At 46.1% G+C, this 15,906-nt stretch overlaps 1 protein-coding gene across 2 annotated transcripts; it reads right to left on the reverse strand.

The window, feature by feature from the left end:
• Window positions 1-246: 246 nt before the first annotated feature.
• On the reverse strand, window positions 247-15,633 carry LOC133620971 (uncharacterized). 2 transcript variants are annotated; one of them, XM_061982696.1, is made up of 5 exons: window positions 15,380-15,633; window positions 13,030-13,786; window positions 12,751-12,951; window positions 4,069-4,279; window positions 247-3,991 (listed from the first exon to the last, which is right to left on the reverse strand). In XM_061982696.1, the coding sequence occupies exons 2-5, from the start codon at window positions 13,718-13,720 to the stop codon at window positions 3,736-3,738; spliced, it is 1,359 nt and encodes a 452-aa protein (XP_061838680.1). In that variant the 5' UTR covers window positions 13,721-13,786; window positions 15,380-15,633; the 3' UTR covers window positions 247-3,735. The 2 variants fall into 2 exon arrangements, with proteins under 2 accessions (XP_061838680.1, XP_061838679.1); XM_061982695.1 differs by having other exon boundaries at window positions 13,030-15,633.
• Window positions 15,634-15,906: the final 273 nt, after the last annotated feature.

The raw sequence follows: 15,906 nt of genomic DNA on the forward strand, positions 1-15,906 counted from the left end.
TTTACATGCACACACACACTGCCAGGGTGCTTATGGGTGTTTTTTTCCTTTTCAATGATGGTTATTACTAACTTGAGTATTATTGATTGAGACTGTATTAGTAGACTGCACAGTACAGTACATATTCCGTACAATTGACCACTAAATGGTAACACCCAAATAAGTTTTTCAACTTGTTTAAGTCGGGGTCCACGTTAATCAATTCAGGCTCACGGGATTTATGACATTTTGACACATTGATTCTAGTATCTTACCAACTTTATTCAAGAGTACTTTACAGTAAAGCGCTCCAATACAACAGTTCTTTAAAAAAAATTGAGTGGTTGGAAAAAAATAAGTCTGAATCATTGGAGCCAGGATGTGAAAGGTAAAATATTCAGAGGCTATAAAAGTTAGCATTTTAATGTTAGCATACTAGGAGGCCAACAGCTTTCATGTGTCAACTAGTTGTATTACTCTGAGGTAAATTTGAGTTAACTCGTAGCTTTGGGAGAAACGTGGGTGTACTAACCCAAAACCAGTGAAGTTGCCACGTTGTGTAAATCGTAAATAAAAACAATACAATGATTTGCAAATCCTTTTCAACATATATTCAATTGAATAGACTGCAAAGACAATATATTTAATGTTCGAACTGAGAAACTTAATTTTTTTTTGCAAATATTAATTAATATTTTTACCACTGTGTTACATGGCCTTTCCTTTTAACAACACCCAGTAAACATTTTGGGAACTGAGGAGACCAATTTGTGAAGCTTTTCAGGTAGAATTATTTCCCATTCTTGCTTGATGTACAGCTTAAGTTGTTCAACAGTTCGGAGGTCTCGGTTGTCGTATTTTAGGCTTCATACTGCGCCACACATTTTCAATGGGAGACAGGTCTCGACCACAGGCAGGCCAGTCTAGTACCCGCACTCTTTCACTATGAAGCCACGGTGTTGTAACACGTGGCTTGGCATTGTCTTGCTGAAATAAGCAGGGGCGTCCATGATAACATTGCTTGGATGGCAACATATGTTGCTCCAAAACCTGTATGTACTTTTCAGTATTAAATGTGAGTTACCCATGCCTTGGGCACTAATACACCCCCATAACATCACAGATACTGGCTTTTGAACTTTGCGCCTAGAACAATCCGGATGGTTCTTTTCCTCTTTGTTCCGGAGGACACGATGTCCACGTTTCCAAAAACAATTTGAAATGTGGACTCGTCAGACCGCAGAACACTTTTCCACTTTGCATCAGTCCATCTTAGATGAGCTCGGGCCCAGCGAAGCCAGCGGCGTTTCTGGGTGTTGTTGATAAATGGCTTTGGCTTTGCATAGTGCGTTTTAACTTGCACTTCCAGATGTAGCAACAAATTACAGTTACTGACAGTGGTTTTCTGAAGTGTTCTGTGGTGATATCCTTCACACACTGATGTCGCTTTTCGATGCAGTACCGCCTGAGGGATCGAAGGTCCGTAATATCATCGCTTACGTGCAGTGATTTCTCCAGATTCTCTGAACCTTTTGATATTACGGACCATAGATGGTGAAATCCCTAAATTCCTTGCAATAGCTTGTTGAGAAATGTTGTTCACGCATTTGTTCACAAAGTGGTGAACCTCGCCCCATCCTTGTTTGTGAATGACTGGGCATTTCGTGGAAGCTGTTTTTATACCCAATCATGGCACCCACTTGTTCCCAATTAGCCTGTTCACCTGTGGGATATTCCAAGTAAGTGTTTGGTGAGCATTCCTCAACTTTCTTAGTCTTTTTTGCCACTTGTGTCAGCTTTTTTGAAACATGTTGCAGGCATCAAATTCCAAATGATAACGATTTTGTCGAGCAACACATTTTGGTACCAGGAGTGGGGTTCTGCTACTTTGGTTTAACTGGCATTGTGGCAGTAATTTAGAGAAAATAGATCAATAAAATAACTGCAGTGGCTTTTTTGGCAGTCATCCATTTTCCTCAGCCTTCCCGGTAAGGTCTATTCAGGTGTAGTGGAGAGGAGGCTACGCTGGATAGTCGAACCTCGGACTCAGGAGGAACAGTGTAGTTTTTGTCCTGGTAGTGGAACTGTGGACCAGCTCTATACTCTTGGCAGGGTCCTTGAGGGTGCATGGGAGTTAGCCCAACCAGTCTACATGTGCTTTGTGGACTTGGAGAAGGCTTTCGACCGTGTACCCCGGGAAGTCCTGTGGGGCGTGCTCAGAGATTATGGGGTAACGGACTGTCTGATTGTGGTGGTCCGCTCCCTGTATGATCAGTGTCAGAGCTTGGTCAGCATTGCCGGCAGTAAGTCGGACACGTTTCCAGTGAGGGTTGGACTCCGCCAAGGCTGCCCTTTGTCACCGATTCTGTTCATACTTTTATGGACAGAATTTCTAGGCACAGTCAGGGCGTTGAGGGTATCTGGTTTGGTGGCTGCAGGATTAGGTCTCTGCTTTTTGCAGATGATGTGGTCCTGATGGCTTCATCTGGCCAAGATCTTCAGCTCTCACTGGATCGGTTCGCAGCCGAGTGTGAAGCGACTGGGATGGGAATCAGCACCTCCAAGTCCGAGTTCATGGTTCTTGCCCGGAAAAGGGTGGAGTGCCATCTCCGGGCTGGGGAGGAGATCTTGCCCCAAGTGGAGGAGTTCAATTACCTCGGAGTATTGTTCACGAGTGATGGAAGAGCGGATCGTGAGATTGACAGGCGGATCGGTGCGGCGTCTTCAGTAATGCGGACGCTGTATCAATCCGTTCTGGTGAAGAAGGAGCTGAGCCGGAAGGCAAAGCTCTAAATTTACCGTTCGATCTACGTTCCCATCCTCACCTATGGTCATGAGCTTTGGGTTATGACCGAAAGGACAAGATCACGGGTACAAGCGGCCGAAATGAGTTTCTTCAGCCGGGTGGCGGGGCTCTCACTTAGAGATAGGGTGAGAAGCCCTGTCATCCGGGAGGGGCTCAAAGTAAAGCCTCTGCGCCTCCACATCGAGAGGAGCCAGATGAGGTGGTTCGGGCATCTGGTCAGGATGCCACCCGAACGCCTCCCTAGGGAGGTGTTTCGGGCACGTCCGACCGGTAGGAGGCCACGGGGAAGACCCAGGACACGTTGGGAAGACTATCTCCACCGGCTGGCCTGGGAACGCCTCGGGATCCCCTGGGAGGAGCTGGACAAAGTGGCTGGGGAGAGGGAAGTCTGGGCTTCCCTGCTTAGGCTGCTGCCCCCGTGACCCGACCTTGGATAAGCGGAAGAAGATGGATGGATACATTTTCTACCGTTTGTCCCTTTCGGGGTCGTGGTGCGTGCTGGAGCCTATCTCAGCTGCCTTTGGACGGAAGGCGGGGTACACCCTGGACAAGTCGACACCTATTTGTCCAAAATCTCCCGAATGACCTTCGAAGTAACAACAAAAGTATACACACGTTCCTCCCAAAGCTACGAGTTCAAACACAACTTCCTTTTTCTTGGCTCTCATCCAACGCTCACTTATTCACAGTCTTATGCCTTTGCAAAGTTGCAAACACACCAGATGCCACACTGACCCCTAGTGGAGTCCTCTCGGAAATACATTGTAAAATTCCTTTTTTCCTACCTGGCTACATACATTTCAGAAAAATAGCTAAAAAAGTTGTTAGCATACTAATGTTAACATGCTAGCATAGTAATGTTAGCAAATTCCAAACGGCTCATTTGGAGGAAGTATAAAAGAAGGCAAGATTAATTTATAAATTTATCTGGAGACGAAGTTCTGCTGGGATCATCGGTCTCCCTCCCACACACAGTTGCATTCCCTTAGAGGGTTTCTCTGGCGCATGGCGGTGACTACGGTAATCCTATTGGCCGACATCCCCCGCAGCTGGTTGATGAGCTCTTGCACGGAGGGGCCAGGCCACGGGTGTCCGTTCAGGTAGCCCCTCAGGATTAAGGAGCGCTCCACCAGCAGCTCCAGGCGCTCCAAGTGCCGCAGGCGGTGAAGGTTCAGCAAGTCCTTCTCCGGCTCCCGATGGAAGAACCTGGAAGGCGAGAGAGAAGCGCTCAGAACGCGATGTAAAAAGTCTGATCCCGCTGACTCAAAGGGGTGGGGGCTAACCTTATGCGCAGCGTCCTGAGTTGAGGGAACAACGTGGGGATGCAGCGACACAGGCTGCCGTTGGAGCGGTTCTGCCCAATGTCCAGGTGCTCCAGAGACAGGCCTTTTGGAGCGATGGAGTCCAAGTCCTTGAGAGTGATGGCCACACGCAGCGTCAGGCTAGTCACGCTGGCGGGAATGGTGGTCGTGTAGACGGCCAGAGAGTTCGGGCCTGTCTTGGGAACCACAAAACATTGGTGAGAACGTCCCACAAGGAGGACTCAAATGTAATAAGCACTTATTCATCTGTTGCTTCCGGATGCTCTGTATACTACTATTATAGGTATCGATCCGATACCAAGTAGTTACAGAGGCATATCAGTCATACCAATGCTGATACTGATACCTGAGGATTTTCAAGATCAATAAAACACTGGATAGCGATGAAACAATATCTTGAAACAATATACAGAGTATAGGTTCGCCACCTCCTCTCTGAGCTGCCACCTTATCGTGGTAGAGGAGTTTGCGTGTCTCAATGATCCTAGGAGCTATGATTTCCGGGGGCTTTATGCCCCCTGGTAGGGTCTCCCAAGACAAACTAGTCCTAGGTGAGGGATCAGACAAAGAGCAGCTTGAAGACCTCCATGAAAAATAAAAACAAAAGGACCCAGATTTCCCTCGCCCGGACGCGGGTCACCGGGGCCCCCCTCTGGAGCCAGGCCCGGAGGTGGGGCACGATGGCGAGCGCCTGGTGGCCGGGCCTGTCCCTATGAGGCCCGGCCGGGCACAGCCCGAAGAGGCAACGTGGGTCCCCCCTCCAATGGGCTCACCACCCATAGCAGGGGTCATAGAGGTCGGGTGCAATGTGAGCTGGTCCTGTGGGGCAGCCGAAGGCAGGGCACTTGGCGGTCTGATCCTCGGCTACAGAAGCTAGCTCTTGAGACGTGGAACGTCACCTCGCTGAAGGGGAAGGAGCCTGAGCTAGTGCGGGAGGTGGAGAAGTTCCGGCTAGATATAGTCGGACTCACTTTGACGCACAGCAAGGGCTCTGGAACCAGTTCTCTCGAGAGGGGCTGGACTCTCTTCCACTTTGGCGTTGCCGGCAATGAGAGGCGACAGGCTGGGGTGGCAATTCTTGTTTCCCCCCGGCTCAAAGCCTGCACGTTGGAGTTCAAACCGGTGGACGAGAGGGTAGCTTCCCTCCGCCTTCGGGTGGGGGAACGGGTCCTGACTGTGGTTTGCGCTTACGCGCCAAACCGCAACTCAGAGTACCCACCCTTTTTGGATTCACTCGAGGGAGTACTTGAGAGTGCTCCCCCGGGTGATTCCCTCGTTCTGCTGTGGGACTTCAATGCTCATGTTGGCAGCGACAGTGAAACCTGGAGAGGCGTGATTGGGAAGAATGGCCGCCCGGATCTGAACCCGAGCGGTGTTTTGTTATTAGACTTTTGTGCCCGTTACAGATTGTCCATAACGAACACCATGTTCAAACATAAGAGTGTCCATATGTGCACTTGGCACCAGGACACCCTAGGCCGCGGTTCCATGATCGACTTTGTAGTTGTGTCATCGGATTTGCGGCCTCATGTTTTGGACACTCGGGTGAAGAGAGGGGCGGAGCTTTCTACCGATCACCACCTGGTGGTGAGTTGGCTGCGATGGTAGGGGAGGATGCCGGACAGACCTGGCAGGCCCAAACGCATTGTGAGGGTTTGCTGGGAACGTCTGGCAGAGTCTCCTGTCAGAGAGAGTTTCAATTCCCACCTCCGAAAGAACTTTGAACATGTCACGAGGGAGGTGCTGGACATTGAGTCCGAATGGACCATGTTCCGCACCTCTATTGTCGAGGCGGCTGATTGAAGCTGTGGTCGCAAGGTAGTTGGTGCCTGTCGTGGCGGTAATCCTAGAACCCGTTGGTGGACACAGGCGGTGAAGGATGCCGTCAAGCTGAAGAAGGAGTCCTATCGGGTTCTTTAGGCTCATAGGACTCCTGAGGCAGCGGACAGGTACCGACAGGCCAAGCGGTGTGCGGCTTCAGCGGTCGCGGAGGCAAAAACTCGGACATGGGACGAGTTCGGGGCAGCCATGGAAAATAGACTTCCGGGCGGCTTCGAAGCAATTCTGGACCACCATCCGCCGCCTCAGGAAGGGGAAGCAGTGCACTATCAACACCATGTATGGTGAGGATGGTGTTTTGCTGACCTCGACTGTGGATGTTGTGGAGGGAATACTTCGAAGACCTCCTCAATCCCACCAACACGTCTTCCTATGAGGAAGCAGTGCCTGGGGAATCTGTGGTGGGCTCTCCTATTTCTGGGGCTGAGGTTGCTGAGGTAGTTAAAAAGCTCCTCTGTGGCAAGGCCCCGGGGGTAGATGAGATCCGCCCGGAGTTCCTTAAGGCTCTGGATGCTGTGGGGCTGTCTTGGTTGACACGACTCTGCAGCATCGCGTGGACATCGGGGGCGGTACCTCTGGATTGGCAGACCGGGGTGGTGGTTCCTCTCTTTAAGAAGGGGAACCGGAGGGTGTGTTCTAACTATCGTGGGATCACACTCCTCAGCCTTCCCGGTAAGGTCTATTCAGGTGTACTGGAGAGGAGGCTACGCCGGATAGTCGAACCTCGGATTCAGGAGGAACAGTGTGGTTTTCGTCCTGGTTGTGGAACTGTGGACCAGCTGTATACTCTCGGCAGGGTCCTTGAGGGTGCATGGGAGTTTGCCCAACCAGATTACATGTGTTTTGTGGACTTGGAGAAAGCATTCGACCGTGTCCCTCGGGAAGTCCTGTGGGGAGTGCTCAGAGAGTATGGGGTATCGGACTGTCTGATTGTGGTGGTCCGCTCCCTGTATGATCAGTGCCAGAGCTTGGTCCGCATTACAGAATTTCTAGGCGCAGTCAAGGCGTTGAGGGTATCTGGTTTGGTGGCTGCAGGATTAGGTCTCTGCTTTTTGGAGATGATGTGGTCCTGATGGCTTCATCTGGCCAGGATCTTCAGCTCTCACTGGATCGGTTCGCAGCTGAGTGTGAAGCGACTGGGATGAGAATCAGCACCTCCAAGTCCGAGTCCATGGTTCTCGCCCGGAAAAGGATGGAGTGCCATCTCCGGGTTGCGGAGGAGACCCTGCCCCAAGTGGAGGAGTTCAAGTACCTCGGAGTCTTGTTCACGAGTGAGGGAAGAGTGGATCGTGAGATCGACAGGCGGATCGGTGCGGCGTCTTCAGTAATGCGGATGCTGTATCGATCCGTTGTGGTGAAGAAGGAGCTGAGCCGGAAGGCAAAGCTCTCAATTTACCGGTCGATCTACGTTCCCATCCTCACCTATGGTCATGAGCTTTGGGTTATGACCGAAAGGACAAGATCACGGGTACAAGCGGCCGAAATGAGTTTCCTCCGCCGGGTGGCGGGGCTCTCCCTTAGACATAGGGTGAGAAGATCTGCCATCCGGGAGGAGCTCAAAGTAAAGCCGCTGCTCCTCCACATCGAGAGGAGCCAGATGAGGTGGTTTGGGCATCTGGTCAGGATGCCACCCGAACGCCTCCCTAGGGAAGTGTTTAGGGCACGTCCGACCGGTAGGAGGCCACGGGGAAGACCCAGGACACGTTGGGAAGACTATGTCTCCCGGCTGGCCTGGGAACGCCTCGGGATCCCCCGGGAAGATCTGGATGAAGTGGCTGGGGAGAGGGAAGTCTGGGCTTCCCTGCTTAGACTGCTGCCCCCGCGACCCGACCTCGGATAAGCGGAAGAAGATGGATGGAGGGATGGAGGTTCACCACCACAAGCCAAGGGAGTAGGGATGTATACAGAGTACTGTACTTTTTTTGGAACGTTGCCTATTGTTCACAATCATTATGAAAGACATGACGGATATATTTTTTTAATGCATTCTAAATATTAAATAAATGCGATCAAAAGTCAGCTTACTGTGGAGCCTATTAGAGTCGCTCTATTCTGCCTATAAAACCAGTAAAAAACATCGAAACACCTCATTTAAGTTTTTATATACATGATGTAAGTATTTATGTAATGTAGTAACATTTATAATAACATTTAACATTTACCTATTTTGATCATGTAACGCATACGCAGCGCATTAATTTAAAAAACGCATCACGACAGTCGCTTTTTTTTTAACAACATGACTGATTACTCACTGCAGACTTCGTGAGAGTCAACAAACATAATAAAACATCACTTACTGTACAATGTCTGCTGTCATTGTGATGCTGACTGCTTGGATGCTCATATATTCCCATTTACCGTATTTTCCGCACTATAAGGCGCACCGGATTATAAGGCGCAACTTCAATGAATGGCATATTTCAAAACTTTGTTCATATATAAGGCGCACCTATGCATCCATTAGATGGAGCTGCGCTAAAGGGAATGTCAACAAAACAGTCAGATAGGTCAGTCAAACTTTATTAATAGATTACAAACCAGCTTTCTGACAACTCTGTTCACTCCCAAAATGAATAAACAGCTGTTTTATTATTTTCCCCGAGGTAAAGTCAGTGACGTGGTGTTTTGTTTATCTTTTAACAGCAGCAAGGTATAACATGTAGTGCAACATTTATATCACATAGTGGAGGGGAACTTTTCCCTGATTCAATAAACACGTAAAAAACAGTGATACTGTTACGGTAAATCAAACGTTAGTGCAATTACAATATAGTAACACTCGAAATAGTGCAGAGCAATAACAATATATCAATAACTCAACGTTGCTCAAACGTTAATGTCACACAACACAACACACAAAATAAACATGTAAGGCTCACTTTATGAAGTTATTCCTCATCCACGAATCCCTCGAATTCTTCTTCTTCAGTGTCCGAATTAAACAGTTGGGCAGATACGGCATCTCGTCGAAGTCGTCATTAATCGAGTCAGTGTCGCTGCTGCTCTATTCCCGTGTTCTACTGCGTGACTGATCGTCTTAAGTTTAAACTCTGCGTCGTAAGCATGTCTCATAATAGGAGCCATTTTGGGGTCTTTACATAAACAAACAAATGGAAATCAAAACTGCACGCCGCGCGCAGTCATATATCCCGGCATGCACCGCGCGCTTCTTCTTCTTCTTCTTCTTCTTCTTCTACGGGGGCGGCTGCTTACCGTAGAAGAAGAACTTCTTTTTCTACGGGGGAAAATTAAGTTGGCGGCAGCTTACCGTAGTTGCGAGACCTACATTTTATGAAAATGAAGTTTAGGTTTGTTGTGGCTCAATATTGGTCCATATATAAGGCGCACTGTCAGCTTTTGACAAAATTGGAGGTTTTTAGGTGCGCCTTATAGTGCAGAAAATACGGTAGATGAAGAATGACTCATAATCCTCGCCAAAACGTCTTTTCGTGTCGTTTTCGCCAGTTCCAGGTCCTAAATGGCTGTCACCGTACTAACTTGTCAGAATATGTCCTCATCCTTCTACTGTCCAGGTGAGATGCATTATTTATGATCTACAAAAAAAACTTCCAGGGCGAACGGAAGCGACAGAGCAGCAGACAGCTTGATGATCTAAACATAGCGACACACGGGAAGTGATCAAGTTGCCGCTATAAATAGTTTGTCTGCGTTAGCGCTTATAATAACAATATCACTAATACTTGTTAATATTCAAGTCGCCACATGTAAATGGAGTTTTGTTGGCGCTTTTTGAATGGTTACTTATTTGGTTTTATGGGCGCAAAAGAGGACCTCCCTGTAAGCTGACTTTTATTTACGAGTTCGAATGCTTTAAAAAAATACATCCGTCGTGATGTCTTTCATGATAGTGAACGATTGGCAAAATTACAAAAAAAAGTGCAATTCCCCTTTAAATATGACCAATGTATGATCCTGTAAGTCATTGGTATTGGATCCATACCAAAATGTGTGGTATCATCGAAAACTAATGTAAAGTATCAAACAAGAGAAGAATAACTGATTATTACATTTGAACAGAAGTGTAGATAGAACATGTTAAAACAGAAATTAAGCAGATATTAACAGCAAATGAACAAGTACCGGTAGATAAAAATTTGACAAAATAATAGAATGAGAAATGACACAATGTTAGTGCATACGTCAGCAGACCAAATAGGAGCCTTTGTTTGCTTACTTACTATTAAAAGACAAATTGTCTAGAGTCTTATTTCATGCATAAATTATTTGATTGCAATAGGAAATGCAAGATTTAGGAGGAAACACGATCATTTCAGCTGCTATGTAATTACTGATCACTTATTTGAATACAAAAATACTTATGACCACTAAGTTACTGCTAAAACATGAACTTTTATCATTTTGAGTGGCTGCAAGGCGCTGACGAGCGGTGAGTATAAGGAAATGCATGGGCATTTACACAAATCTGTACAGAAAGACAAGTCGTAGAAGTGGCGCTAAATTCACGTGTAAAAAAACATCTAGTAGAGGATTCCCGCTTCACACACATCTAAATACGCACAGACGCCGATTGAAATACGGACATTTTTTTTAAACACGGACAAATCAGAATAGGGATAGACTAGGGATGTCCCGATCCAGGTTTTTGCACTTCCGATCCGATACCGATATTGTTTTTGCACTTCCGATCCGATACCGATACTGGCCTATCTGCGCATGTATTAAAGTTTAAAGTTATTTAGCCTACTTAGTTGTCAGAATCATGTTGAAAAGGGTTTTAGTACTCTTGATAACAACTAGCCAGCTGAATTAGGTGAGTTTGAATAATACACAATGGTTGGTAACAAGAAACTGACCTGTTTATTCAAGGATAAACACAAAATAGACAAAATTATACATGACAAACAGAAATGGCATCATTGAACTAGGGCTGGGATATATGGCCTTTTTTAATATTGCGATATTTTAAGGCCATATTGCGATACACGATATATATCTCGATATTTTGCCTTAGCCTTGAATGAACACTTGATGCATATAATCACAGCAGTATGATGATTCTATGTGTCTACATTAAAACATTCTTCTTCATACTGCATTAATATATGCTACTTTTAAACTTTCATGCAGAGAAGGAAATCACAACTAAAAAAAAAAAAATCACAATTTTTTTCATACGGTGTTGATCTGGAAATGTTTGCCTCGGCATTTTGATGGTGTGGGCGTGTGGCACCGAATGGAGATAAGCGTCTCGACAGACATTACAATATTTGAACAATGATGACGAAAACTGTTTTCTCTGTCGTGTCCATGTGTCGGAAATTGTTATGCGCTTATTTTTTTATTTGATTTTGTGCGTGGCATAGATTTGCCTTGCGCAGAGGACGCTTGAGCAGTGCGCAATTGCACAGGTGCGCACCTTAGAGAGAAGGTTGCTCGCACGGCTGCGCTAGCATCACAGCTAACGTTAGCCATGCTGCTACCTCTTTGCTCGGAGAGGACGTATGACGTGACAGTATGTGACGTGTGTAAGAAGGTGCGCTTGCTGTCTGTAAGAGGGAGACACAGGAAAGAGTGACAAGAGACTGTAGTGTAATGCCAGCAGCTAAAAGCAACTGCGTGAGAATCCACAGACCTGTGGATGTGTTGAAGGTGTGCTGGAAAATGCGGAACGGAAATTAGGGAGCAGCAGAAAAGTGGAATGTATTATTTAAATCGGTGCGTTGGAAAACACGGACCGGAGTTTTTTTTTTTAAACTGGATCTGGATCGGCATTTTCCCATGCCTTGCCGATACGCATTTTTTTGCAAATATCGGCGGCCGATCCGATCCAAATATCGGATCGGGACATCCCTAGGATAGACTACTTAAAACACGCACGCAGATTTGATTGATCACACACACACACACACCATCAAGTACACACGCATGTGAATTGGATTACACACACACACAGATTGAGATGCACATTTGCAAATAATAGTGCTACAATAATACTTCCAATAGAGGCAAAAAGGGAAATCATGTTTACTAGCCAGTCAGGGGCCAGCACCGGCAGCCATGCATCCTTCTGGGGCCATCTCTCTCTGCTTGCCTCCAAGACACACGGCCATTTCAAACTACCAAACTTACTCCAAAATGCAGACCCCAACAGTTCCCAAATGACTTCTACGTGTCAGGTGATATGCTTCTTTTGCGAATTTGATGACTACCGGTCGTCCAAAAGCCGTGTGAAAAACACAGTGCTAACTAATGTCGGTGCTAGGAAGTTGGTAAGTTGATGACTTCATAGCCTCTAATGCTACAGTTGGACCGCAAGTGTTGAAAAAACATTTGATGCATCGTTGTGTGTGCTTTGTTTTACTGGTAAACAAGTCAACTCAAATGTATTGGTACATTATGTTATTGTGCTTTTTAAAGTGAGTTGATTTATTGTATTGACTTTGTTTTTTGTATTGACTTTGTTTTTTGTACAGACGCTTTAAAGCTGGCAGGTTAAAAACAATATAAAAAAATGGTGATATTAACCGATTAATAATATTTTTTTGCCATATCGCTAGGCCGTACGATCTGACAATCAGCTTGAAATAACCACAAATACGGAAGCAATAATAAAGAAAATAATAAATTGAATAAAAACAGTAATAAAAATGCATATTTTCACATCTCTATTTACACTACATATATTACCGATAAGAGTAGCGATGAAAACTGGTATTGATAAGAATATCGATATCAGTATGGATAAAATCCTTACGATATACATCCCGACCAGGGAGTGTTCATCTTCATCAATGTGCTTCCCTCCTGACAACAACTCACCGATGATGCTGAGAGACTCCAAGTTCTTGAGGGGTCTCAGCCAGGAGTTTAGGCGACAATCCACGCCATCTTGAAAGTATCTGTAGCGCACAGTCAGTGACTTGAGTGAGGTCAAGTTCCACAGGGCTGTCTCGGGCAGGATGGTCTCGGGGTAGACCTCCAGCTCCAAGGTGGTCAGAGCTGGGCCGCTGTACTGAGATCCTGAGGAAGGTAAAGTCAGTTAACTGCTTATCTCTGCCTTGAAATCAGTGTCCGTGATCACATGAGGATTGTGTTTACCTGGGTGCCGAGGATCTGGTGGGCTCGGCCAGTTGTCAGGCAGAGGATCCTGCGGCTTGCCCCTCATTCCCCATGAGAGGTGTTTGAGCTTCTTCAGGTGCATCATCATGTGGTGGAAGTCTTCCAGGGGCACAGGACGAACCTCGTCCAGGTCGTAGCCCTGTTGGTGGAAGAGCAGGTACCGCAGGTTGCTGAGCTGCGACACGGCCTGAATGAAGGAGACGGTGCACGTCAGGCTGACGTTGCACACGCTCATGTGTGTCAGCCGATCCCTCAAGTGGGCGATCAGGCTGGTGCCCAGCACAGGCTCCGTCCAGGTGGTGTCCCGTACGCCCAAGTCTCTGATGTTTGGGAACTGCATCAGGGGGTGCAGGTACTTCTGCTTGTACACATGCCCTCCGCCCACGAACACGATGGCGGTGAGCGCCGGGAGGAACTTGACAAGCCGCTGCCATTCTTTCCGTCGAAGGTGACGCACGGCCACCCGGGTCAGCTTGCGCTGGTGCAGAGTTTCCCAGAAGCCAAAGGTGTAGCGGTCGAGGTCCCTCAGCACCACCGTGTACCTCCTCCACAGGTACGGGTGGTCGACCAGCTTTTTGAAGGCCCTGCAGCAGCAACGAACGGCGTGCTTTTCCTCCGTGCTCAGGTAACCGAACACGGACACCCAGAGCTCTGGTGGAAGACCCAACATCTTCTCCCCGGCCAATCACGGCTCAGTCAGTGGCGGGAATGCGGCTCCCTCATGTGAGCTAGACGTCTAGCGTAATGACAGCGGTAGAATTTACCATTAAGTGCCGTTGTCACGTGATCAAATACTGTCTGAACGTTCCACTGCTGCTCCTTTTAGAATGTGGAATGGTTGACTTTTGTTATTTATAAGCATAATTTTAAACACAGTATTGTACGCCTGCACTACTTCAGCTTCCCTGGCTAGGTCATTTTAGCTAGCCTAGCATGCATTGCCCACTACTATATTCTACACGTAACTTAACTGCTTTTTTCTCTTTTCAGACTACACACAACAATCAACAAAACAAAGTTTCGCAAGCGAGGGCTAAATAACGTTTTTATTTTATTGTAGCAAAGGTCTGGCTTTGTCGCCATCAAGCAATGACAACGTCAGAGGCCTACTGTGGTTGTCACCATAGACATCATACATGAATAGACGCCGCATTGGCGCCTACAGCGCAGGAACTTCAGCCGCTATATTTTATACTTTATAAAGAATCTTAATTTCCTCTCGGGGATTAATAAAATATTTCTGATTCTGATTGTAAATACAGTGGGTAATAAAATGTGTGTTGCAGTGCCTGCTGGTCACCTAACCCTGCAGGAATGTAGCAACAAAATTCACGAAATAAAAACATGTTTTACTGTAAGTTTATGAGCTGGTGTATGTTTAGAACTATAGACAGACATTATTTTGGTTTGTTTCGTCAGAAAAACTAACGTCAAAACGACAGCACACGTCCTTGGTAGCAAACATGGCGCCTCATGTTTAGTTGGCCATACTCTCTTTATACACCACTCTGGCAGTTACCATGAATTGATTTGCGTGGACCCCGACTTAAACAAGTTGAAAAACTTATTCGGGTGTTACCATTTAGTGGTCAATTGTACGGAATACGTACTGTACTGTGCAATCTACAAATAAAAGTTTCAATCAATCAATCAAAAGTTATGTTTGTGTCCGCCGTTACAGTTACCATGTTTTTTGTGATCTTTGTATTACTAACAATGCCATATAAAAGATAACAGACAAAACAAGCGTTATCTAAAAAAATACAGTGTTTTGAAACCGGATGGATGCATATTCAGCAGCCTTAAATTGCAAACAAAACATTTGTTTAAGACTTTTTTTACATTAAATATTTACAATTTAAACGTTTATGTTTTTAAGGATGCAGATAAATATTTGAGTTATAGTAAATGCCTCGTTTAAAAAAAAAATCAACATTTAAGAAAATAAACTATGGGGTGGGAGTCAGTAGCGCCCCCATGCGTCATTCTTTACAATAGCAGCAGTGTGGAAGTGTTTTTTAAATCTACCCCTTGCTCATTTTTATATTCTTTTTTCTTTATACAATACATTCAAATACCAGAGAGCGTGACGTCGCAAAAGCCCCGTCGTTAAATATTGCAAGTCCAAGAAGTGACAATCTTCGCGCATGCGTGTACCGATCGGGATTTTGTACTAGTGACGCTGGTCGCTGTGCTAAAGATGGCGACGTCGGACAGCCTCGCGCACAGCTACCTACGGTTGCTACTTTGAGTAGCGACCCTGCAACTTCTAAAATGGTCTATTTGTTGAACTCAACAGCGGGAAATGGTCAAATGTTAAATAAATTACCACAGGGCCTCTCCCGTCGAGTATGATGTCATCCTCACGTCAGCCGAACATGAGCAGAGTCTGCATCCTTCGCAGTGCACGTTTGTGGGCACTGACGTAAATTCAAAAACGCGTCCTTTGAATAATGTTCTTCCTTAGCTATTTAGTATACATAATATTGAATACTTAAAGTAAATAGTTTTACTTTAAAGACTGCACGTTAACTATCTCGCTCTGCGGTTCACACTCCTCTACCTTGTTTCTATTTCTTCTCCTTTTTCCGGTGTACTTATGAGTCGCATACTTAGCTTGCAAGGTGCGCACCGCCACCTAGTGTGCTGGGGGTATGTACTGCAGCATGTGACGAGTTGCAATCACGTGACCGAGAGGCGCTGGTCGATGGTCTTTTTTCCCCAAAACTTTATTTTAATAACAGTATAATGCAATCATTGAACAAATTAAAGTAACGATTATCAAGTATTTAACAAATTAACAGGAAGTTGGAACACACAAACATAAAGGAAAAACAAATAACAGAAAAAAAACAA

The sequence above is a fragment of the Nerophis lumbriciformis genome, linkage group LG21, assembly GCF_033978685.3.
Source record: "Nerophis lumbriciformis linkage group LG21, RoL_Nlum_v2.1, whole genome shotgun sequence".
Taxonomy (NCBI): domain Eukaryota; kingdom Metazoa; phylum Chordata; class Actinopteri; order Syngnathiformes; family Syngnathidae; genus Nerophis; species Nerophis lumbriciformis.

Coding starts and splice junctions, on each gene's coding strand:
- LOC133620971 (XM_061982696.1), bottom strand. CDS start 13,720: ATGTTGGGTCTTCCACCAGAGCTCTGGGTGTCCGTGTTCGGTTACCTG. Junction 12,952..13,029: donor ACCAGATCCTCGGCACCCAG/GTAAACACAATC, acceptor TACCTTCCTCAG/GATCTCAGTACAGCGGCCCA. Junction 3,992..4,068: donor CTCAGGACGCTGCGCATAAG/GTTAGCCCCCAC, acceptor CTCGCCTTCCAG/GTTCTTCCATCGGGAGCCGG.